Below are 25,325 nucleotides of genomic sequence, written 5' to 3'. Positions count from 1 at the left end.
TTTCCGCTGCTCATTGGAATCCTCCATGGCTGCGGAGCGCGCTCCGCAGCCATGAGGATTCTGACCCCCCCTACCGCCATCCAGTTCATGGCGGGAAAGCCGCCATGAACAGGATGGCGGTAGGGGGGGTCGCGGGGCCCCCGTAAGAGGGCCCCAAAATGTATTTCACTGTCTGCCTTGCAGACAGTGAAATACGCGATGGGTGCAGTAGCACCCGTCGCACCTTCCCACTCCGCCGGCTCGATTACGAGCCGGCATCCTCGTGGGAAGGTCGTTTTCCCCTGGGCTGGCGGGCGGTTTAACTGGAACCGCCCGCCACCCCAGGGGAAAACTCGTAATACCCGCCGCGGTCTTTTGACCGCGGCGCGGTAATTTGGAGGGCGGGATCCTGGCGGGCGGCCTCCGCCGCCCGCCAGGGTCATAATGAGGCCCTAAGTCAGAAGGTAACTTTTTAACCGAGGCCTCCCGCGACTTGTAGCCGAGCAGGGCTCCATCGCGGTCGGCCTGAAAGTTTGACTTTGCCCCGGTCCTGGTGCAACCAGATGACCCGATTGGCGCTTTTTGTTTCTAAGCGCTAGAAAATAATAATACTTTAAAAATTCATATCTCCGGTTCCCCTGAACCGATTTTAATCGTTTTTGTGTCATTTTAAAGATAAAAATATAAGCTATTTTTATAAATTGGTTTTGGATTTTTAAACTGTTTCCTGTGTTTTATTTAATTACTGTTTTGTGATATTTGAATGCTTTACACTTTGTCTCCTAAGTTAAGCCTTGACGCTCGATGCCAAGCTACCAAGGGTAGAGCTGGGATTAATTTACTGAGACCTAACTGTACCTATGTGGAGGTTAGTGGCTTGTTGCTAGGTGTAGGTACCTACCTGCCCTACCAATAACCCATTTTCCAACAATGATCGTCAGGGCCGTGGTGGCAGTCAGTCCGCCTTTAATGTGGCGGTACGACCACCACATTATGACTGCGGTGGTAGCATCATGCTCGGACTGCCAGCACCAACAGATTATGATTTTTCAACAGTGTGGCTGTGCAGGTGGTCCTAATCTGCCAGGACAGAGCTGCAAGCAGCGCTGCACTGGGAATTACGAGTCCCTACTCTACCAGCGATTACATGGCAGTAGCACTGCCATGTAAAGGCTGGCGGAAATGGGGTGCAGGTGACCCAGGGGGGCACTTGTACTGCCCATGCACTCGGCATGGGCAGCACAGGGGCCCCCCTGGCCAGCCCTGTCACAATGTTCACTGTCTGCTTTGCAGACGGTGAACATCACAACGAGTGCTGATGCACCCTATGCACTACAGCTTTACGAGACAATGCTGTAGGCCGTTTCCCACTGGACCTGGGTGGAAACACTGTTTCCCCTTACTGACCCAGCGGGAAACTCTTAATGGGTCCCACAGGAAGGCGGCTGCACTGGTGCAAACTGCCCATTGTGACTTTGGCGGATGGGCTTTTCCATTCGCCGAAGTCATAATGACCCCCTAAACGTCATGTGTATATGATTTGCTTCGGATGTACATAATTCTCCTATTCTTTTCCATGCCTGTGGCTCCCTCCTATGAGAATGTCTCAGACCTGACTTTGGAGGACACTTTCCTGGGTGTGAAAGTCTCACTTAGTGTGCTCAAAGGAAAACACAGTTATAAGGTTATTAGTACTGACTTTACATTCATAAATTATGTTTATGCAGGCTTCACATCCTAATCTGAGAGGTGGGATACATATAAGTCTTTACTTTGAAGTGACATTACACTCAAAAACTGTTAAGAACCAAAAGTAATAAAGTTACAACAAAACATAAGAGTACATTTACAATTGTAGAGTTACTCATGTGTACACTTTTACCTTTGTGGATTGACCTTGTTGAGTCTCTGCCTAATTTCATGCAAATTCATCAAATGTAGCTAAAGTTCTTAGTTAACCAAAGATGTTCTAACCCACCTCTTCAACTTTCCCCTCATTGGATCTGAACAAAACCTTAAATATGAGCACTGGGTACAATTAGCTAACCGCCTGCTTTATTTGAAGCAGATTCATTAAAACAGTGCTAAAGTTATAAACAACAGAAAAATATTTTGCCTCACTTTACCTGTGTTCTCTCAGTTGGGGATTGACATAAAATAAGACATTCAATTCTTCCAATGTTCTCTCAGATTTTGGGCAGAGTTGTCACACAGTGCCAATGCTTTTTTCAAATTAACACTTTTTTGGCTACCGTTTTAACTGCCTTCTATTAATCTGCTGTCAAAGCCAAATTTATGGCAAATCCATCAACCTGCATCAAAGTCCTTCCTGACTTGGCCTAGTAGTTCGGCCTGGACTTTTGCCATTGGAGCAGGACCAAGACTGATTTGCAAATGTCTGGATCCAAAATGAAGTGGCATTTTGGGCAAAATAATGATGGACTTGGATACAGCCCAAGTAACTACCATCAGTAGAGATTAATTCAAGCACTTCAACCATCACTTTTTTTGTATACTTTAGTTTGTCACACTAAGTTGGATGGGTATGCCCAGATGTGGGTCCCATGCACACTATGTCACTGGAAAATACATCTGGCTGATGAGTACTAATTAGAACAAAAACGGTCTTGCGCTGCTCATGGTTTGGTTCATTGAGGACCTGGCCTGATAGTTGGGGCTGGATTGAACCCGAAGAGAAGGGTCAAGAATTATTTGCATATTGCTGGTTCCAAACTGAGTGGCACGATTGCTAAAGAATGATGGACTGGGCAGTCAATCCAAATAATTTCAAGTGGCTGAGGGTAATGAAAGAATTCCATCCATCATTTTATTGTATAGTCATCTAAGACAGGCTTAAGAGAATGCATTTAGATGGCTTCTTCATGTGACTTTCATACTCTGTGAAATCTTTAGGGTTTTTCAAGACTCCTCTCTTTCCTCTATAGACCACATAAACAAAAAAAACTTAGAACAGATGGCTTTACTGCATTTAATTTATATTAATTAATTTGAACTAAATTAATTAAATTAATTTAAACTTAATTAATTTAAACTTGCTGTCCTATCTACAAATATCTGGTCTACAATTTAGACCCTTGTCTTTCAACACAGGCAACACTTACTGATCTCCTTCAATCCTCATGAACTCTAAATAAAAATGTTTGTCATGTAGAAGCTTGATTAACTACCATTTTAATATATTTTAGCAGAGTTCCCTGCTGAAGAGATTTGCTGTGGCTCCCTTCTCCTTGCTAGAAGTGTGCTGTATGGGCTACAAGCCCTTCACATGAGATGATCCCGCTATTGGTCTTCAAAACTCTGGACACCGGGTGGGGCATGTACTCTAAGAACATCCCTTGACAAATCCAAAAGAAGATTTGCAATGAACAAACACCAATAAGCTTTTGCAGTAAATGGACCAAGGCTTTTGAATAACATCTCTTTTCACACAATTGGTGTGATTCCACACAAACCAAAAAAAAACTACATTTTTTAGGAAGTCTGACCTTCCCTTTGTATTTTGTTTATAATGATGAATTGATTATTGACTATTATGCACTTACTGACCTGAGGTCTAGTTGTAAATGTACTGACATGTCTCTCTCTCCTCCCTTGTTGAATAAATAGCCTGTTGCTAAGTATATTGCTCCACTGCCCTTTAATTGGGTTCTTTGTAAATACTCCCTATTAAATTAATACTGCTCACAATTTACGGTCATATTCATGTTGGTCTCTAAGTTCTTACCTGGGTCCCCACTTTCAGCCATTGCGCTGCAGACACCATTAGGATATTTCTCTCAGGCTCACACAAGTCCCTTGAAAAAGTTGACAACTCAACTTAGGTGTTCATACATGCAACGTGTAAATTAAACATACATGTCATGCTACAAATAGTTCTCCAATAAATCTTCTACGTTTCCAACATTTTCCACTTCTCCTCATGCGGTAGTGTGGAACCACTGCTCATTAAGTTGAATTTTAGAAAACGTGATGTAGAATATTTGTGTAATGTCAAGGACACACCTGGAGTGTGTGGAGCACAGACAATCATTAACCTGTTCATAGTGGTTTTCTCGATGCATTGCAGCTATTTGCCTTCCATGACATCATTAGCTTTGTGCAGAAATAGAATTATCCTTGGAAAGAAGCAGATAAAGTTTGGTCTAGTTGGGTATAAATATCTGGATCTCCTCTAGAGGAGTCACCACTGCCAGTGCTGACAGGACCACCATGAAGTTCCTTCTGATCTGTGCCCTCCTGGGGGCTGCTGGTGAGTGCAGGGTGTACACTCTTTGTTAGAGATGGGAAGGACTTTTCACTGCAGTGTGCACAGTCTTGTTTCAGCAGCCCAGGGAACTAGTGATTGGGCCTCTATTGAAGCCTCCACAAATCTGTCTTCAGAGACCTAGAGGGGTCACACCTGGGATCCACAGTGGCATTTCAATGAACGCAAAGGTTCACTTTTCACACATGTTCCAAAGTTATTTTCTATTCACTGATTAATGAGGCAAGTGAAAGGATGTGGAAGAATATTTGTATTATTTAGGCACAGCTGGGCACCAGAGGCTTCCTTAGTGAGATGCTGTACCTTTGTGCTTCTGTAAATATTATGGGGCTTTCTTAGATTAGTGTTAACACCTAGTGCACCTAAGGCGAGCATCACACTGTTGCATCTTGTTTTCATACAATTAACAGTTGTGTCTTGTGCCACTGCAGAGCTGCAGTTGGAGGGCTTCAGAACTGAAGGTTTCCTCGAGGCGTTTCCTAACTATGAGAACGTTTTGTTTCACCTCAGTATCATGGAGGAGAGTTTTCAAGCTCAGGTCACAACAGCAGAACTGGAGCATTGGTGATAAAGAGTAGTTTTAGGTCCTGGTGCTTCAACCTGCAGATATTTTGGTTTCTTATTTGTCTAAGTCCGAATGAACGACTTTGAAGGTGAGACAACATAATTTGAACTTTATTCTTGTTAGTACCTGTACACAATTTAGATTGTGTACAATCTCTGCTACGTGGACACATTTACTTTAGTTTAAGGTCAGAGGATAATTAATCTGTGTGCAGAGATCGCAATTACAAGAAGTGCCAAGAGTGTAATTACAAGTAGTGTCCAGAGGCTGCAGTTACAAGTAGTGTCTGTAATTATCGGGTACAGTTAAGACCGCACCCTCAAACCAGCCAGAATTCAAGAGGGGTAAAGGCCAGAAAATGCAGATTTTGGTAAGAAAAGCACCAACAATCCCGTGCTATGCACCATTGTGGAGTGCTGAAATATGTGATATTTATTACAAATCCCCAGCGTTGGATTTTAACGGCTGTCATGAATAACACCTACGTCTCCGGGGCACTAGCAATCCAGAACTCCCGAAGGAAGGTGGAAAATTGCTTTGAGTGGAGTAATAAATGGTTGCGGGGCCCCTTCCGGGGTAGCACTTTTCTGAAAGGACCCAAAAGGCTCAGACTTTGCACATGCCTAGAGAGAACAGAAACAGCAGCGCCACAAGTTCTATTAAAGTTACCATTTATATAGGAGTTAGAAATGGTGCCACTATGGATATCACCAGTTATTCCTGAATCTCTCCTCCAGGAGCTAGAGTCATCGAGGCACATTGGTAAATTAATTACTAGGAGGTGTGCTCTTTTGTCGTCCCACCTACTAGAAATGTTCAGTAATGTTTCCGATGCTTTGGGAGGGACTGAGTTACTGGACGTGTTTTCTACGGCATTGACACCATGATGATACACATATTTATTTTAAAGGTCTGGCAGCATTTATTTAATTGTGATTATTTTGTTCGCCTGTTCACTGGGAGCCTGTATTTTGAAATATTGTGTTAAAAATTGACTTGTGTCATTTCTTGCCTCTCTTTCAGCTGCTTTCCCCGTTGATGATGATGATAAAATTGTTGGGGGCTACACTTGTACGAAGAACGCGCTCCCCTACCAGGTGTCCCTGAATGTCGGCTACCATTTCTGTGGCGGGTCCCTCATCAACAGCCAATGGGTTGTGTCGGCTGCTCACTGCTATCAATCGTAAGTTTGTGTTTGTCCCATATCTCAAAACTCTTCTGCCACAAAAGTGCAAATTTTAATGACATTATTAGACTGTAACAGGTACCAAAGTTTGATTTTCTAAGATCACTTATTATCAGGCTAATTCCCATTTGTGCAGTGATACTGATATTTTTAGAACTATTAATGAATGCACTTTACAATATTATATTATAGGAAACAAACATGTATATTGGAAGTGATTATAAAAATAGGCATTTCAGTCAATTCTTATTACTGCTGTGGCATCAATGTTTTTGGTAGTGAGTGTGTTTCTCAAGTTGATCTCAACTGGAGCCACAATTAAAGAGGCAATGAAAAGTCTTTCAATTTGTGTGAATATGGGAGAATTTGTCAATGTTATTGGATTTGTTAGGCAAGACTATTACATTTTATAATTTATCAGGCTGTGATTAGGGATGCATTTTATCCTACCTATGCAGGGTCTATTAAAGTTGGGAAACTTTGTTGTGGTGAAGACCGGTCAGGGTTTCTGCCCCCATGTGAGCACACAGGAGAAGAAATGATTCTCCCCCCACCCAGTGGAAGAACACAGAAAGGCATACTATATTATGGTGAACACATGTTTTTTGAATACTGAATCTTGTCTGAAAAAAATGTCATGTTAAATCATACATCTATCTTCTGTGTTCTAGACGTATCAACGTGAGACTTGGGGAGCACAACATTGCATCAAATGAAGGAACTGAACAGTTCATTGATTCCGTCAAAGTAATCAGACATCCAAACTACAGCTCCAGGAACCTGGACAATGACATCATGCTGATCAAGCTGTCCAAAGCTGCGACTCTCAACAGCTACGTCAAGGCCGTCGCTCTCCCATCAGGCTGTGCGGCAGCGGGAACCCAGTGCCTGATCTCAGGATGGGGCAACCTGTCCGGCAGTGGCTGTAAGTATTCAAGGACTGAAGGAACGTTCATCAGCCAGAGCCAGGGACTTCATTCTAAGAGGACTGCCTGCTTGCAGGTGGTGAATGAGAGAACAAACGCAGTGAGATGAGGCAGCAGCTGTAGTTCTCCAGAGTCATGGTAACTCCTGCTGCCCCCTGAGCTCAGAGGAGAAAGAATATTTATGGCCCATGCCTTCATTGGTCCACAAGGGTGGATCAGTGATAGTAGGTCCTGCTCTGCGCACAATTTATGCTAATACTTGCCTAAAACTAAATCAATTTTCCATCCCCTGAAGTCTGATAAAATTACAATCTGCTTTTGTTATTTTTCAGGACCTTGCTCTGATCAGCGTAGGCTGTGATGTCATGAAAAGTCAGATAGAACAAAAGTATGGTTGCAATCTGTATATACATTTTAGCCACTGGTATTCACTCTGAGCTGGAATCAATTCCACCATTTATTGATGGTGTGTGCCATTAAAGTAATGATCTGCCTTAGGCAAATCAAACTAGGCCCTGCCCTAAAAAGGGTACTGTAGCTCAAGCTGATAAACCAGGTCCTCTCTGAATGAGGACACAAACAACCACAGTTTCAGCCTTATTAGGCTTCATGGGGAGGTGCAGCTTAAATCATATCTTTAAGCCAGCTTGAAAACCATGCGTGAGCTTTCCTTCAAGTCAAGCTTTTTTTAACATCTCTCTTAGTTGATATGTACATTTGGTTGCTCAGAAAGTGTGTGTATTTTACAGTTCAAACTGTTGCATCATGCCTCTCTTAGTCATTCTAAAAGAAGTTGCGAAATCCATCTTTGGAAAGCCATCTGCGATGTCAGAGAACTGATTGGCAAGGTGACTAGATAGCTACATGTCATTTGGACACCACAGCTGCTACCTGGGGCTTATGCCAAAGGATGTCCTCAAAATAATCCATGGGAATGGGTATAGAGATCCTCAACATTATCCTATGGATTTATATTTAAGCCCGGTTTGGTCAATGGTGCTAAGCCAAATATTTTAAAATAGAGAAAATTCACTTACACTTAAACCCTTTAAACATTTTTGAAGGCTAGTATTGTAATCTTATTGGGTTTTCACAAATGTCCCTATGATTCTCAATGCTCAATTTGTCACCTTTCTACTCACAAAAGTTCTGGGATATCCACCAGGTTTCTCCCAATTGTACTTAGCCAGTGTGTACTAATGAAGACTTTTGGAATTAATTTCTTCAAAAATTCACCAACTGTAAGAGTGTCTCTAATCTTTCCAAGAAATAATTAGCGTGGCTATTTATTGCAAGTTAAAAAATCAGTATTTGCCACTAATGTTCTCCAAAATTATTTGGGATTATCAAAATTTGGTAGTGCACAAAAGAGTTGGTCCAGCTCAAAAAAACATACCAGGTAAAGATGACTATAGGCCTGCAGTATATACTGAACTCCTACCAAAAATTTAGTGTACATTTTGGAATCAAAAGTGCTCTAAGTGCCAATAGTAACTTGGGGGGATGAATATCCTACCCCAAAAGAACATTTAGCGAGGCGAGTGGCCACACATCCTGGTTATTTATTTTCTGTTGCATTTAGCGATATTTCACACAATGCATACACACATCCATTTTGGAATGGGAGAGGACATTTTTTTAATTTAGAAATAGCGTCAAATGCAGAATTATTCTTTCCACATAATTATATGTATAAATTTGTGGTATTCGTAGGTAATTCTGCATGATTATTCTACACAGAATTATAAGAGTTACACCCACCTCTAATATTGAACCAGTTTCAAAGTTGTTTATTAGCAGCTGACAATACACCTTTCTTTATTTTCCTCTTTTCATCAGCAAACTACCCTAATGCCCTCCAGTGCCTCAATGCACCAATCTTGACTACCAGCCAATGCACCAGCTCCTATCCTGGGCAGATCACCAACAACATGTTCTGCGCAGGATTCCTTGAAGGCGGGAAGGACTCTTGTCAGGTATGTGACATCTGAAGGTTCTTCACACTTTGTGCACTGCATGCTTCATCCTGTAGCAGATCGAAGTATTGGATTATTGGTGACAGAATTCACAGATTGTGAGAGACAGACCTCAACAAAAGAGAGCTAATTACTAGTTTACTCAAATTTGAAGTTAATTCCAGCCATAGAATTTTAGTAGTATAAATTTGTATCTGCTTATTTAGGAAGCTATTTCTATTCACTGGGTCCATCTGTCAAAAATAGTCATAGCAAAGTGCATTAGAATTTGCCTTGCTACCAACTATAATGCTCTTTAAATAAAATGACAGTCAATCTGATAACATATGCCCAGAATTTGTTTTAAAAAGCTTGTGTTCCCATTGTAGAACTCATGGTCTGGTGAAAAGGATCGCTTTTGTAGATGATACAGGTTTTAAATATATTCCACTACAACCACCTCTGAATTAAGAGCTCCCATTATCCTCTCCCTCCTACCATCTGATGAACTCAGTACTCAGTATTACTGAACTGCAATGATAAATGTGCAGTCTAAGTATAGAATTTGTTGCACACAATGCTACCCACTGTTTTTGTTTTTGATATGCACCACAAATCATGTGTTGCGTGGAAACTTGGTTCACCTGTCTCCACAGAAGATGATCAGAAATAACCTCAAACACAAATATATAACATATAATATAATTAGTAACCTACATTTTTTTATAACTCAGTATATCAGGAAATACTTTTAAAATACAAAACAATCACCATACCAGCTATAATGATGTTTGTCAATTAAGTGTGGACATTTATGTGTAAATGTTGAAAACAAATACAAACAGAATGTTACCCTCGCTCTGTTATTCACGCTTCGGGATGATGTCAGCTGTGATTTCATTGTTTGATGCTGATGGAAATGGCCAGTGAGGATGCACTTCATTGTGTATTTTCTGATTATTCATACAGTTTCCAGTCCAACGCAGATTGAACATTGTCTTCTTTCTTTCAGGGTGATTCTGGTGGCCCAGTGGTCTGCAATGGTCAGCTCCAGGGTGTGGTCTCCTGGGGCATTGGTTGTGCTCAGAGGAACTACCCAGGAGTTTACACCAAGGTCTGCAACTACGTCAGCTGGATTCAGAACACTGTTGCTTCAAACTAAGAATATTTATGATAAGTGACGATCATCCCCACACTCAAGTCTTGATTTCATGCAGCACTGTTGTGGAGACAAAATAAATTATGAAACAGAATGTTATGCTTATCTCTTTTGTGGAATGTGTTATTTAGTCATTAATTCTTGTATACTACTTGAAACAGCAAAGACATGCCTACACAAACATTCACAAAGGAGAATTATTTTCTAAAATATTAGCTTGAATGCATTGCAAGAGAAGACACAATCAACTTCTTGACTACAAATGTTAACTATTTAACATATTTTCAAATAGGACCCTGATTGACTTGTGAAGTATTCAATTAGAACATTAACTATCCCTCCACATACTTTTTTATACAATTTGCAGCGTGATTCTGTTCCCTTGTGGCATATAAAACATTATGACAACCTCTTAGTGATGCCAGATCTTGAGACTAATATTAGTGAATTTTCCCATCCTTGCTCTAAAAGGCGTTTCACCCCAAATTCATGTACTATGACACTTTCAAGTAAAGCAACAAGTAAAATTAGGTGCCTATGTTTCCTCATTTGTCTTTGTCAAGAAACTGTAACACGAACTGGGAAAATTACTAGCACTGCTGCGATCTGAGGGTACCAACTTCACTCAAAAACACTGTATTTAACAGTGGGATGGCAATGCGTTATTTAATGTTTAATGAATGAATACAAAAATACCAATACACTTCTAATATAATACTCTTTCACTTATAGACATAAAGTCAAAACTACTTTTTGATTAAAAAAACAGTCCCAGGTTTATTGATATCAATGATACCCTATTAATTCTAACCAAATCATTGGTGGATGTGATTGAAAAAACACTGCCAGACACTGCTCTGTTCGTGAATATTGCACTGTCCACCCCACAGAGCAAATTCAAACCTCAATTAATACAAATATGGGCAATCGAAGTTAAGATAATTAGACAATACAGTGCATCTAAGAGTTGTGCATAACAAACTTACTATAACAACAATATACTACAATACAGTAAGACATAAAGAATATCAGTGTCCAAATAGAATTTAAATATAAAAATATGAATAACATTTTATCTTTGGCAAAAGTCCCACAAATCTAGGATATATGAAGAAACAACACCATTCAATCCTAAAAGTAATAATCCCCACAAGCAAAATGTTATGCTAACAATGTACCCTATGAAAATTATAAAGTATACTATGAAAATAAATGGGAAGATAACCATTGTGAAAACCATTCCCAATGAAAACAGGTAGTGAAAAGGGTTTTCTTTGTCATCAATAATAAAAGAAAAATAATGTAAGTGTTTTCCTAAAGTTCTAAACAAAGGGGGTGGGGAAGAAAGAAGGTAGGAAGAAACTCTTGTCTTCCCTAGCAAATATCCTAACAAACAGGGAGGTACTCCCCAAAAATGAGGGAAATGATGGTTAGTTTCTACTGAAAACCAAAGAGCACTATTGTTTCTTAAAAGGACTCTCACCCACACGTAAGTGTGGAGTGCTTTATCATTGAGTCCTCATCTGCCAACTCTGCTCTTGGAGATAGCTCTTTAAATTGAAACTCTATCAAATGATCAAGAGATTAGTAAAGGAATTAAAAAAGCCTACAGGTACTCCCAAAATATTTTTTCTGTTAGAGTACTAGTGGTGAGTTAAAAACAGGGCAAGATGTGGCTTGGGAGAAAATATCCCCCAATATTCTCAGGCCAACATGTCTCAGCCAATTGTGTTAAAACCAAAGGGTCATCTGCTTTCATCAGGACCACACAGATCCCTCTCGGTTGTCAAAGTTTGTTCAGTGTAACACTGGTAACATTCAACCTGTTTAACATTAACCTGTTTATTAGGAACATCCTAAGGTTGACCAGTGCACACGCTTTCTGTTATGACCTCCAAGCACTTGTGATTAAACTTACCAATGTGAATGGAGTTCACAGGATCACTTGAGGCTGACCTTGATTCATTTTCAAGAGACTGGATACTTTCCACATCCTATGTACATCTCACCCGTTATTCTGCTTGGCACACTTAAGGCACATTTACAAGGAACAGGCACATCGGTCCCGATGCACCACTTTTCTTGCATTGCCCGTGCCCCACCTAACAACACCATGGTTGCACTTTATTCACTATAAAACACACCATGGCAGGCGTTAGGACATTAGCATCAACATCTTTAATGATATTGTGGCACTTTGCTGCACTATCGTTGATGCTAGTGCAGCAAAGCACAGGGAGGCACATTGATTAAAATGGGTGCGTCATTTTAACACCTGCGTCGGACCACCCCCCATTGCATAGATTATGCCTCTTACAGGCATAATGTGGCACAAGGGTTTACAAAGTGTGCACAATGAAAACATTGCAACACTTTGTAAATGCGCTTAGGAGAAAGGCCTCCTTAACGTGACCTTAGCATTAACAAAATGATACCAAGGCTAACTTGTAAATAATGCCTGTTTGTTTTTCCTGATCCACTATTCTGTTTCACCTTTTGTAATAATCAAATTTTTGTTCCTTGGTAAAGATTTACATTTACATGCTGGGTACACCATTCTTGTTAAGTATTCATGGCTACTTTCCAAGAAAGAGAACTTGCTTAAAAATATGAAATAAGGGAGTAGTTCTTAAGCATTCTGCACATCACAAAGTTCAGTTAATCAAGGGGAATGAAAGTTAAACTGAATACAAAGTTGCACTATTTTTAGTTCGGCTTTTAATCTCCACATTTCTACATTTTGGGCCTCTTTACACAGGTCATAGAACAGTCTTCAAGAGATTTTGTTTTTTAAAGAAAACTCTTTTAAATGGATTACATTGTTTTGTGAAATAATGAAGTGATTCACAAATGTAAATATGGATGGAAACTCCCCTATCTCAGTACGCAACAAGTCAATATTTTTAATTTTTATTGTGTGGACTTATTTCAATAAAATGTTTTCCATTCGGATAACATGTAGTGTATGATTCTCCACCCTTACTGAGTAGTAAAAAAGTTAGATTTATGGCCCTGATTCTGAGTTGTAGCTTTAGAGCTTCTCTATTGGAGGGGTGGGCAATAGTCTTGAATGGAATATTTTAAAGTCATCATTCCTACCCATGTGGCTCAGTGCATGTTTGTCTTTGCATTGAAGAATGACAAGTTGATGGGCTAATTTTCAGGCGCTTCTCTTTGGATTGTGATTCCCTGAAATGCCAGGAGTAGCAGAAGCGACATCACATGCCCTTTGATCCCATCCTTTGAAATTACAGGATGAGACATCACAGGATATGGCACAATATTATCTTTAGTCTTGGTGACATCAAAAGAGGTAACACTATTTGATAGAAGGCCCTAATATAGCCATAGGAAGGACAATTTAGAAATGTTATATGTAACCTAGGAGAGACTATTGTCATGAAATTTTGTCATGTGTCCAGTAATAGACCAACACGGACAGTATAACATTGCCGAGATTGGAGAAAAACTTGATAACATAGCAACATAAGTCAGGACTTTTGCCAATTATTTCTTAACTTAATACAAGAAATGCAATAGGAATTCACTGCAAACTATTTTTGTGCATTCCTAACAAACCCTAACTAATAATTGATTACTAAAGCAGAGAGGTGGAGAATTGGTTTGTAACAACATATATAAATAATTTTACTTCTCATTGAAAACCAGCACCTGGCTATTCAAAAATCTTAAAACAAACTAAAAGCCAGTATTTTCTCTGAGATCTGTGACTACCAAGTTCCAGTCCAGTCCAGTGAAACACTCTGCAGCTGTGAATGGAGGGACATGGGGCCCAGGAGAACCTGACAGAAGTGCTTCTTGTCAAACCCTGGCTGGATTGGACAAACTGAAACCATTTCAATTTTCAGCTGCTGTTTTACAGACACCAGATTCAAAATGTTTGTATTTTCTAACATGCAGTGGTTCTGACTTTGAATCTTGATTTGGGGGATGCAAGGGCAGTGCCAAGGGGAGCAGAGGACAGGACAGGGGTTGCAACTGCAACCCCAGGCAACCCGTAAATGACGCCCTTACACATCTCGCATTGGTCTCCAAAAGCTGTTTCTCCTTTGCTCTCCTTTCACTGCAAACTGGAGGGGCAGATAGGACAAGGGTCCTTATTCAGAGTTTGGCAGAGGAGATTACTCTATCACAAACTTGGTAGATATCATGTCTGCTGTATTACAATCCATTATGGGGCCTGATTAAGATATTAGCGGAGGGGTTACTCTGTCACAATGGTGAGAGATATCCAGTTCCCCAAAATCTACATGTTTATCCGTCACCTTTGTGAAGGAGTAACCCCCCGTAAATATCTAGTTCAGGCCCATAGTCTATGAAAATCGTAATACGGCGGATGGGATATCCGTTACGTTTGTAAGGGAGTAACCCCGGACTCTAAATCCGGCCTAAAGTTGCCTTTCTAGTTTCGGGCAGATAAGCAGCCCATGCCCATATGCCTGTAGTCTTTTTTTTTTTTTAAATCGCACACCAGTGCCAAAAAGCTGACCTTGGTGCTGGACCAATTTTCAGAGTGGGTATTCTGTCCACAATTGGGCGTGGTGTTATGTGCCTTCCCTCTCTAGTTACACAGGTTGTACTAGTGGTTGTTCAGTGGAACTATGTGGGGTGTGTTGAGTTAAGCAAGCTCTAAATTTCTGACATCCTATTAACATCAACTTTTTTAGACCATTTAAACGTAGATTTCTAGAGCCAAGAGACAACTTTTAAACAGTGGTCAGCCTCAGTTAAAGCTAACGCAGAGCCTGATTCTTTGTGGCGGTCCTCTGAATAACTCAAAGGTGGGAAAAGGTGGCTACAAAGGTCAAAAATACCATCGACTACAATACACTCAAAAATAGGATATCCGGGAGCAGAAGATTAAAGAAACACAAAGGTGCTCAATAATCAATAGGTGAACCCCGATAGCAGAAATAACCTTTCTGTTGAGCTTTACCTCTCAAGGTTGCATGTATTGGTCACAAATCAATCAGCAATCAATCAGTTTTTGTAAAGCGCGGCTAATCACCCGTGAGGGTCTGAAGGCGCTGGGGGGAGGGGCCTCCATCCGAAGAGCCACATCTTGAGGTTCCTCCTGAAGGTGGTGAGCGGCGGGCTGACATACTACAACACTCATCACTTGCTTTACACGTTTGTACCTGCACATTTTCTACCAGTGTTTTCTAGTGATAATAGTGGTATATACCAATATATTAAACTGGTCTGTAGCATCAGTAATAAGGTCAACATTGGGTTTGCCATGGTTGGAACTTTAAATGAAAATAAAGAAATGCCACTTCTGAGCGGTTTTAGCCTTGTATGCATCACACGAAGTAAACCTATTGTGTCATGGCTTGTTCTGCCCTCACAAAAACAATTGTTCAATTCATACGTGAGCATAGAAGGTGCATTCTGAAAAAAAAGTTTGCACATGCGCTTTTTGCAAATTCACAACCTTTTCATGAGTACTTTCCGAGCCATGAAATAGTTGAAAGTTTATAGAAGACTTTTGGAAATGTTTTGTGAATTCCCAACTATGTATGTGAAAAAGCAATTCCACATGACCTATTGTACAGAATGTATTGCACCCTTGCAATTTTTTGACCTTTTGTTCCTTTTAATTCTTCTAGGAAATCGTTTTTAGGTGGAGAAATTCATTCCTATACCCTCAACTAATTTTAAAATGTTTATTTTCCACCCCTCCTTGAAAACAAATGTACTCCTGTGATCGACAGGATTGAAACCTCGTTTACAGGGTAGAATCTGTGGTGGAGATGTGTGTGAATACCCACAATTTGTGGTATTGTGTGTGTTTCCAAACTTTCATGGCATGACTGCACCAGAATTTCGTTTGCAACACCTAGGAAAATATTTACTCATGCAAAATATTACACCATACTGGGCTGCATTACACATGAGTAAATCCTTATGGAAGTGCAAATTTACTTTGGTGAATTTCAAAGGTGAATTTACACTATGCCATGATTCAGCATCTTCTTCACAGATCACTCATTTTTCAGTCAGAGAAAAAAAAAAAAACACTCACATATCTCCATGTTAAAATAAAAAATGAGCAGGTTATTCTACGATGATACTTGACAGTATGGCCCTCTTTACAAGCCCGGGGCTAAGGGCCAGATGTATGAAAAAGTTTTGCACTCGCAAACGGTGCGAATCGGTAAATTTGTGAGTGCAAAACAGTGGTCTGCGATGCATGAAATGCATTTGCAGACCACAAATAAGAAATCGCTAAAATTACGATTTCTTGCGTTGCGACCTGGAAATTGTGAGTCGCAATTTGCAATTCGCAAATTCCAGGTCGCACGGATATGATGGAGAAAATCGCAAATTGCGATTTTTCACAAAATGGCATTTTGCACTTGCAAAATACCATGATTTGCAACCAGGTGGTAACCTGGTGCAAAATTTAAAAATGCAGTAAAACTGCATTTTTAAATTGAACATGTAAAGCACACATGTTCTTTTGGCATGTGTGCACCTTACATGTTGAAAAAAAAGATTTTGGGGTGCAGGAGAGGGGGCCTTAGGCCCCCAGCACCCTGGCCTTCTGCATTTCCAAAATTGCGATTTCTGGTTCATAAATCACAATTTTGGAAATGCAAAAAATTCGCAGCTATGCCCCAACAGGCCCATAGCTGCGAATGGGGCCAGTATCGCAATTTGCGATTCGGTAATAGCATTTGCGATTTTTAAGAAATTGCTATTACCGATTCTCAAATGTGATACATGGCCCTTTGCGAGTCGGTAATAGCGATTTCTTAAAAATCACTATTACCGAATCGCCATGGGCCGTGATGATACATCTGGCCCTAAGTTTCGAGTCATGCCCAGGGTGAGAATTAAGATTTGTGTGATAACTATAACACCCTCCTAATTTTCTGCTGATAAATTCTTGCAGGTCAAATCTGCAGAAACGTATCAAGGGAAAAGGTCCATAAGAAAGGACAAAACATGCTGAATGTGAGGTTCAGATGTATCAAAGTACCGTTTAGCATTTCCTAAATAGCGAATGTTAAGAAATCGGTATTTGAGAAATGCAAAATGGTATGTCAGAGAATAGTGATTGCCTAATAGCGATTTCTTAAAATTCGCAATCGCTATTAGGGAATGGGAATCCATTCATCCCTATGGGCCTGAAGGTCCATAGGTGCGGATGGGTTTGAATTTCATAATTTGCGAATACCTTTTAGAAATTTGCAACTTAGGTAATGCAAATCCAAGGTGTGCTGAGGGGCCTAAGGCCCCCTTTGATGCACACCCCGCAAAACAATATGTGCACATGGCACTTTAAAAAATTCATTTTCAATGCATTTTTTAAAGTCACAAGTGGTTATCACCAATTTGGAGTTGGTGGTAATTGCCTTTACTAAATGACTAGTTTGCATTTAGGAAATGCATGATTTATGTGCATAGATAATCGCAAATAGGTATTCCCTATTTGTGATTTTTTATTTAGTGAATCGCAAATTGTGATTCTATGTTCGGAGTCACAATTTTAGAGAAATAAAAAAAATTGCGATTCTCCAAATTTGCACTTCAATGCCTTTCATACATTGTGAAAGGCGATTTTGCATTCGCAGACGATGGAATCCTGTGACATGCACCGTTTGCGAATGAAAAATGTCTCGATTCATCTGGCCTTGGTGTATTAAATAATGATTCTGTATGTTATACCTTATTTGCAAGTTAAAGTTTAGATGCAATTTACCCCAGGGGAAGGTATTACTCTATTCTGCCTAATTTGTAATGAAAGCCTGTCTTTGTAAACACAACAAAATCTACAAGAAACGCAAAGGGCCTCAATAGTGCTCATTCTCGATTTGATCTCTTTCATGGTGATGCTGGGGTGCTGCAGCACCTCCTGCATGCCGAGCTACAGTGCCCCTGCCTAAACTATATGTAGTGCATCCCTGAGGCCAATGAAATGTCATGCAGACCAACAGGGGCAGGACCTCCAGAATTGTCCCATCGCCTGATAGGACTGTGCTTTCAGTCCTAACAAGAACATAAGAGAAGGCTTGTTGTGGGTCTTCCTCTGCAACCAGGCCCTGCTCCTCTGTCTGGCTCCTGTTGGGAATCATGGCTTCCTGGTTCCATGTACAACACCAGATTTCTGCTCTGCTGCTGCAATGGAGCCTTTGAGTTGCCAGCAAAGGAAGAATGTTAAGTGAAAAAAAACAGTGTCTGTATGAGTAAAACTGTGTTTGTGAGTGATGGAGGGAAAATAAGATTGAGTGAGAGTGTGTGTAAGTGTAATGTGTTTGAGAATGAAAGAGTGAGAATCAATGAGTGAGTGAGCATGCGTATGAATGAGTAAAGCCAGTGTGAGTAAGATAGAATGACTGATTGGGGGAATATTGTGAAAGAGAATGACAGAATCTTTTAAAAACTAGCAATTAGGGAGACACTGAACATTTTTGCAAATGGGAAACAGCAGAACGTGGATTGAAGTTTGTTATAACCAGTCAATCGATTAGATATCTGTTCCATAAGACTTTGGTAAATTATATGGCTAGTGACGTTTTGTTGTAATGGCTGTGTTAAGAATTAAAAGTCAAATGATAAACAAATCTTTAAGGTGCACATAGGTAATGAGAACACAACACTAATTGGACAGCTGCTTCTATGGTCAATTAATCAGTCAAGCAAACATTTATAGAGCACAGCAAATCACCCATGAGGGCCTTGAGGCACTGCTCCCATTTGAAAAGAAGTCAACATCAGAATCAGAAAAGGTATCTCTGTAGTGGTTTAAACCAAAATGAACAATTATATAATACCAAATACATTATACCCTGGATTGGGAGCGTGATCAGGTAAACTAAATGATTCCTGAATTAAGTATTCTAGCTCACTACCGATGGTGTTATCAGTAGTTAGCTCCCTCTGTAGATGGCCTTATTAGTTGTTAATTGCCCTTCCTGAAACCTGCAAGGCCACATAATGAGGTGAAAGCTATTAATAGCTGTTAAAAGTATGTGGACATAAATATCTTCCCATTCACCCCCTCATGTCAACTCATTCCCATTGAACATGCACCATAGGCCGACAAAAGTAACTAGGCTCATCACCTCTTGTGGTTCTCAGCACACCTGCAGCCAAGACACCGTCATGCCACAGACTAGGAGGTGTAAAAAACGAGAAATCAAAGAGGGAGGCCTTAAGTGGAGCAAGCTATTAAAGCTGGTAAATTGGGCAAAGCACCAGGTCTGGATGGGCTACCCTTGGAAGTTTATAGAGTCTTGGGAGTAATATAGTGGAACATTTTGCAGAGCTGTGTAATGACATTTTCGATGGCGCTGTGCTCCCCTCATCGTGGAAGGAAGCCATTATTACAGTGATCTTAAAGCAAGGCAAAGATTTTTTAAAAAGTGACTCTTATCGACCGATATCACTGCTTAATTGCGATTATCAACTCTTTGCAAAAATGCTAGCAGACAGACTGGGGGGGAGTTGTGGGGAAGCTTATTCATACTGATCAAAAAGGCTTTTTAAAGGGAAGGTATATGCATGGATTGACACAGGGTTTGGTAGGCACACTTTATCTTGCCTGCAAATGTAAAGTTCCTTTAGCTATGGTAATGGTTGATGCAACAAAAGCTTTTGATAGGGTTAATTGGGATTACCTGATTACTCTATGTGAGATTTATAACCTAGGCTGGACGTTCACTAAAGTGCTACAAAAGATTTATCAGGATCCAACTGCAAGGATTTTAGTAAATGGCTCTCCAACCCCCACGTTTAAGATTGAAAGAGGTACGAGACAGGGGTGTCCTCTCTCTCCATTACTATTTGATTTGTGTATTGTGCCTCTGACATGTAGAATAAGAGGGGATCAAAGAATAGTGCCAGTCTCATGTAGGAATCTATCTAGAAAGGCAGCTTTATATGCGGATGATTTGATGGTCTATTCAGCAAATTTTAACCAAGCAAAACCAGCATTGGAAGAAGTGATAGTGGGATTTTGGGACTTTTCTGGTTATGAGATTAACAACGATAAAAATTAGGCCATGTCTTGGAATTTGGATACTGGCAGTCTTCCAACAAAAAAGGAGGTCAAATATTTGGGAATATTATTACACACAATATAGATGAGCTAGCCAAAACGAATTTTATGAGATTATTGAAAGACATTGATCAGCTGATGAAGAGATCAATGAATCTCTCCCTAACTATTGTGGGACGAGTAAATTTAAGATGGCGATCTTACCCAAATTCTTATTTGTCTTTAACTCAGTTCCATTAATGTATAATAAGGAGTGGTTAAAGAAACTGCAGGGAAACATTTGCACTTGTATCTGGGCCACCAAAAGCCCCAGTATCGCTTGGAAAAAATTGAGAAGGAAAAAAGAGAAAGGGGGGTTGGCCTTATCTGATGTGCAAAATTATGCCTGGACTTTTTTATTAAAAAATGTAAGGGAGTTGTTGAATGAGCCAGGATATTCGGAGCTGGGGAAGATATTTAAAGTAATGATAGAGATAAATGGAGGAGGGCAGTTGGGTTTTTTATGCAAATTTGGAGATCAAAAGTCTTGAAAAAAAGTGAGATTTAAGGTGCTTCACGATGCAGTAAAACTCTGGTATGTGGTGAGGAGGACTACAAGTTTTCCATAATATAGTGGGAATGCCCCCGTCTGGGACTCGCCAGGTTCTCCTGGCTGGACTAAAGATGTTTTGGCCGTCCAGCTTAAGGAAGTGGGTCTAGTAGAATGCAGTCATCTCTGCTATAACGGGGAGATACGATCATATGAAAATCTAATTAGTGAGGTAGGGGGTAACCTCTCTAAGTTTAAATACCTCCAGATAATAAGCTGGCCATCAAATGTGAAGGAGGAACTGGGAGGTTCAAACGATTTGGAGGATCAGGTTCATTTGGCAATCCTGTTGAAAATAGAGGTGACTAGATGGTATTGGTTAATAACGGACAGTGCGGATGGTGAATTTATCTTCCCAGAAGGAATTTTGAGCAATCGTTTGTCGTGGATACAATTGAAAGAGCTTTGGCAAGTATCTCTATCTCTTTTGTACAACACAGTTAAACCTGCTTCCCTTAGGAGAAACCATCTGTTTTCAATCCACAGAGCCTTTTGGTCACCAGCAAGGCTTTCAAAAATGGGAACAGGCGCTCCTGTTAACTGTAAAAAATGTGGGTTATCTGCAGCTGATGATTAACATATGCCCCCAGCTTGGAGAGTTCTGGGGAAAGGTGGGTGGAGTGATAAGTAATATCTTTCAAGTAAACTTGGAGGTAAGAGCTCCGCTAGTTATATTTGGGTGCCGTCATGATATACTGGCAAGTAAGATGGATTAAGCAAAACTACTTTTTTACATGATATTATTGGCCAGGAGAGAGATTTGCAGAAAGTGGATCAGTCCCCTCCCCCTCTTTTTAAGGACTATAGATAAAATATGATAAGAAATATAGGTTTTGGAACTTTTCAAGGTGGGAAAATACCTTTTAAAAAATTGTGAATACCCACAAACTGACAAGTTGTAGGTGTTGATCATGTTTTACAGATGGAGTGAACTTACAACTCCCAGAAGCAGGTAAGATTTGAAATGCATTGATTCCACCACAGTAATTGTTTTTTCATATTGACAAATAACAATTTTATAAGGTAAAAACAGTTTAAGGTTATGATTGTGACTTAGTGAAATTGATTTGAGGTGTTTAAAATGATTTAAGTTGCACACCCCACATGAATATGTGTTAGGTCAACGAGTGAAATGGATTTCCTTCTCTCCATGTCATATGGACACTTTCTGATTTAAAATGTATTTCAATTTTATATTTTAGTCAAATATCCCTAACAGCCATATTTGTGTTCAAATTGAGATGGGGTTATTTTACTGGAATGCTAAAGAATAGAAGCTGCATGGTTCTTGCCCCTACCTGATAACTTCCTCAGTCCCCACTGCTTTATTTTTTAAAATATTATTTTACCTGGGATGATCTATATTTATAGACAGAAATTATCTAAGCTTATGGACAAATCACCTGAAAATTATCCTACTTAAAATGTTCAGGTTCAACAACAATCTTGTATTATAATGCAACAGTGCATATAGTATTTTTTTAAACAAATACATATCTTCCATAAAATGTATTTTAAAACATGCTTAGCTTCTCAAGTTAGGAATTTAACTTACTCTTTACTAGTTATTTATTTAGCTGTGTGGTATCAATGCCTTCCACACGTATGCTTCCACTTCAAAAACACCCTTGCAGTTTAATCTTATCCAGATTGAGTCAGACGGGTAATCCATTATTTGATCCAAGACAGAGGATGCCAGCTGCAAGGTGTTAGCTTTTTCCCTGACTCTAATAATTAACTAAGAGGCACTAACAATAAAGCACCACTGAGTTTGAGAGTTGTGCACCTGGTTTAAACAGGTTATTTCATTAGATTTCATTTTAGCAACTGTTAACGCCAAAGATATATATGAACAGTTTCAAAATTCACTCTAATACTGGTGATTTTGAGTAGGAGATGTGATGATAGCAGGCAGGATGAAGTCTAGCGGAACTTGCCAGTGTGCAACAATGTGCATATCAGGGTGTGTGTGTGTGTTTGTTAGTGTGTATGGGTCTGTGTGTGTGTTAGTGTATTTATGTGTGTGAGTGTGTATGGACAGGACACCATGGATGAGGTGGAAGAATTACACAAAGATCACTGTTAAAGCCCATCGACTACTACAAGGACTGCTTCTCAGAATGCATGCACATCCTGACCAGGAAGAGAGGTGGTGACTGAAGTGAAGCCACAAATATAGAGTCAGGTCAGAGCTCGTAGTTAGTGTTTATAGAGCTCCCAGACTCTGGATGCTTTTAGGGAACTCAGCCTGATGGATTAATATAGTGAGATGAAGTAGTGAAGTATGCAGTGCTCCAAGGTAGGGATACTATAACCAGACACAATTGGAAGAATTGAGGAAGTGAACTTATTGGAGGCATCAACGTCCAAAAGGCATCAATGTTGCTCTACTGTTCCAAGATGCTGTCAAAAGAACATAAGAGTATTACACTTCATTCCTATCATCTAAACATTCTACTTTCAGTGAGAACAGAAGACTTTGCTGCTAACTTGCTTCACCCCCTCTCTTTCTCCCTCCATCAGTAACAATCCTATTGTCTGGCAACAAGGGGTCTGATTTATATGCTGAGGGTATGTATACTCCGTTGCAACGGAGTACCTTACTCCAGTCTCTCTCAATTTCTTTATTGTGGAGCAATATATAAAGTGAAACATCCTCTTCTCTGCCTCTTAAAAGCTCCACTAGTCTTGCTATTGTTTTGCAACAGAGTATACATGCTACTAACATGAAGGTCCACCCGCTCAATGGAAGAGTGAGCATACCTCTGGTTTGGCTATGGCAGTCACTACTCCATCACCGCTATAGACAAATCTCTCCGATGGAGAAATGGCTACATGTCCATCAGCCCAATCAGGGTGGGTGGACAGGTAGCCATTATTTTACTGATTTACTACTTACAGTCCGTCACTGCCAGGCAAACCCTCATGGTGAGGGTCAAATAAAAATCAAATAAGGCTCCCATGGTGATGGGAGCTTTACTTATTTTAATTCCCGCTTTGGAATTTTCTTTTTAAAAATAAAAAAGAATACTGTCGGTGCAGGCTTGTGTCATGATACAGCAGCCCTGCACAGATAAGTGTTATGCATTGACAGGAACTACCATGGCATTTGTTGCTGAAAATACTATAAAAATGACAGCCAACTTGGTGGTCATTTATTAATTTGGAGAATGGTGTATGATATTACTTCTTCTTTCCCAACGTGATTTATAAGCCATCACTCTGGCCAATATTTATATTTTGGTGGTTTCGCCATTGTTCCGCCGAGGTGATAGATTAAATACCTTTATCACATCACCTGGTGGAGGTTCTGACCACCAAAATATAAATCAGGGACAAAGTAATGGGTTATTGAGTCACAAACATGTCGGGGAAGAAGAAGAGATATCATACACCATTCGGTCCTCATTGGTGTCACAGGGCCAACCTTCCTCCCACCTTTGACCTCTCAAAGGCCTTCTTTTTACTGCTGAGGTCCTAGGGAACAGGGAACAATTTGAAACTACAGAAACACTGCTAATAAAGCCTTGTTAACAATCTCTTGCTGCTTCCGTTTTGATCCCTGAGACAAGGGCCAACAAGGGCAGCGCCAGGGGTACAAGAGCAAGCTAATGATGCACACTACCAGCACACCCACATCCCGCCGTCCAACTAATGATGCACAAATCAACTTGGCGGACAGTGGAGGCCGGACGACCATTGGTGGCTCTGACCGCCACGGGCAGCAAGTGGACTCACCAGCAAGAAGTGCACACATTGGCTAAGCGTATAACCCATACACCTGACACACATTCATAAGCCCATAAAACACCACCAGACATACCCCACAATCCTTTGCAACGAAAGTAGGCCAAGAAGACTGAGAGCACCAGAGGCAGACAACGAACGCCAGCATACAGGAGACGCACACCGACCCACAGCAGAGCACCCTCACCTCCTTCCTAGCACCGACACCATTCACCACACTCACCATGTCACCCCCCAAACATCCACGCTTCACCAAAAGGGAGTTAAGGACCATGGTGGACAAGATCTTGAAGGTGGAGCCACAAATGTTCGGGCCGAGGTGCAGCACACACCCATCACAAGGAAGATGGAGCTGTGGCAGACCATTGTGAACAGGGTCAATGCAGTGGGACACTATCCACGCACCAGGGATGACATTTGGAAGAGATGGAAGGACCTGCAGGGGAAGATCAGGGGCATGGCACCAAGGCACCACATCGCAGTGCAGAAGACTGGGGGAGGAACGTCACCAACACCACCAGAATACAAAGACTGGGAGGAAAAATTACTGGCCATCCTGCACCCTGAGGGACTCACTGGACTCACTGGAGGAATGGACTCAGGTAAGTCATCAACATATACCCCATAAACACCATACCTGTAATGCATACACCACCCCATCCCACCCACACCCACCAGGACCAACACCCCACCCAGGCATCAGCCACTAAATCCACCCCCCCTGCATGACCACAAACCCACTAACAGGTTCACATCCCCCTGTACACAGCCACCTACCCCTGCAAGTACCCACAATGGAACGACACCCCCCACCACAATGCAACCCCACACTGGTGCTAAATCCAATGTCAACCTCACAAAGGCACACTGGAAGGCCACTGAAAGTAACACCAGCCCAAAATAGCCC

General features: G+C 40.7%; 1 protein-coding gene across 1 annotated transcript; it reads left to right on the top strand.

The window, feature by feature from the left end:
* The first annotated feature begins 4,132 nt into the window (after positions 1 to 4,132).
* Positions 4,133 to 10,160, top strand: LOC138303571 (trypsin-like). The gene is made up of 5 exons (XM_069242835.1): positions 4,133 to 4,249; positions 5,853 to 6,012; positions 6,687 to 6,940; positions 8,781 to 8,917; positions 9,909 to 10,160. The coding sequence occupies exons 1-5, from the start codon at positions 4,210 to 4,212 to the stop codon at positions 10,056 to 10,058; spliced, it is 741 nt and encodes a 246-aa protein (XP_069098936.1). The 5' UTR covers positions 4,133 to 4,209; the 3' UTR covers positions 10,059 to 10,160.
* The last annotated feature ends 15,165 nt before the right edge of the window (positions 10,161 to 25,325 follow it).

The sequence above is a fragment of the Pleurodeles waltl genome, chromosome 7, assembly GCF_031143425.1.
Source record: "Pleurodeles waltl isolate 20211129_DDA chromosome 7, aPleWal1.hap1.20221129, whole genome shotgun sequence".
NCBI lineage: Eukaryota > Metazoa > Chordata > Amphibia > Caudata > Salamandridae > Pleurodeles > Pleurodeles waltl.
The sequence above is the reverse complement of the archived record's forward strand: the minus strand, read 5'-3'. Positions and strand labels throughout refer to the sequence as shown.

Coding starts and splice junctions, on each gene's coding strand:
- LOC138303571 (XM_069242835.1), top strand. CDS start 4,210: ATGAAGTTCCTTCTGATCTGTGCCCTCCTGGGGGCTGCTG. Junction 6,941..8,780: donor CAACCTGTCCGGCAGTGGCT/GTAAGTATTCAA, acceptor TCTTTTCATCAG/CAAACTACCCTAATGCCCTC. Junction 8,918..9,908: donor GCGGGAAGGACTCTTGTCAG/GTATGTGACATC, acceptor TCTTTCTTTCAG/GGTGATTCTGGTGGCCCAGT.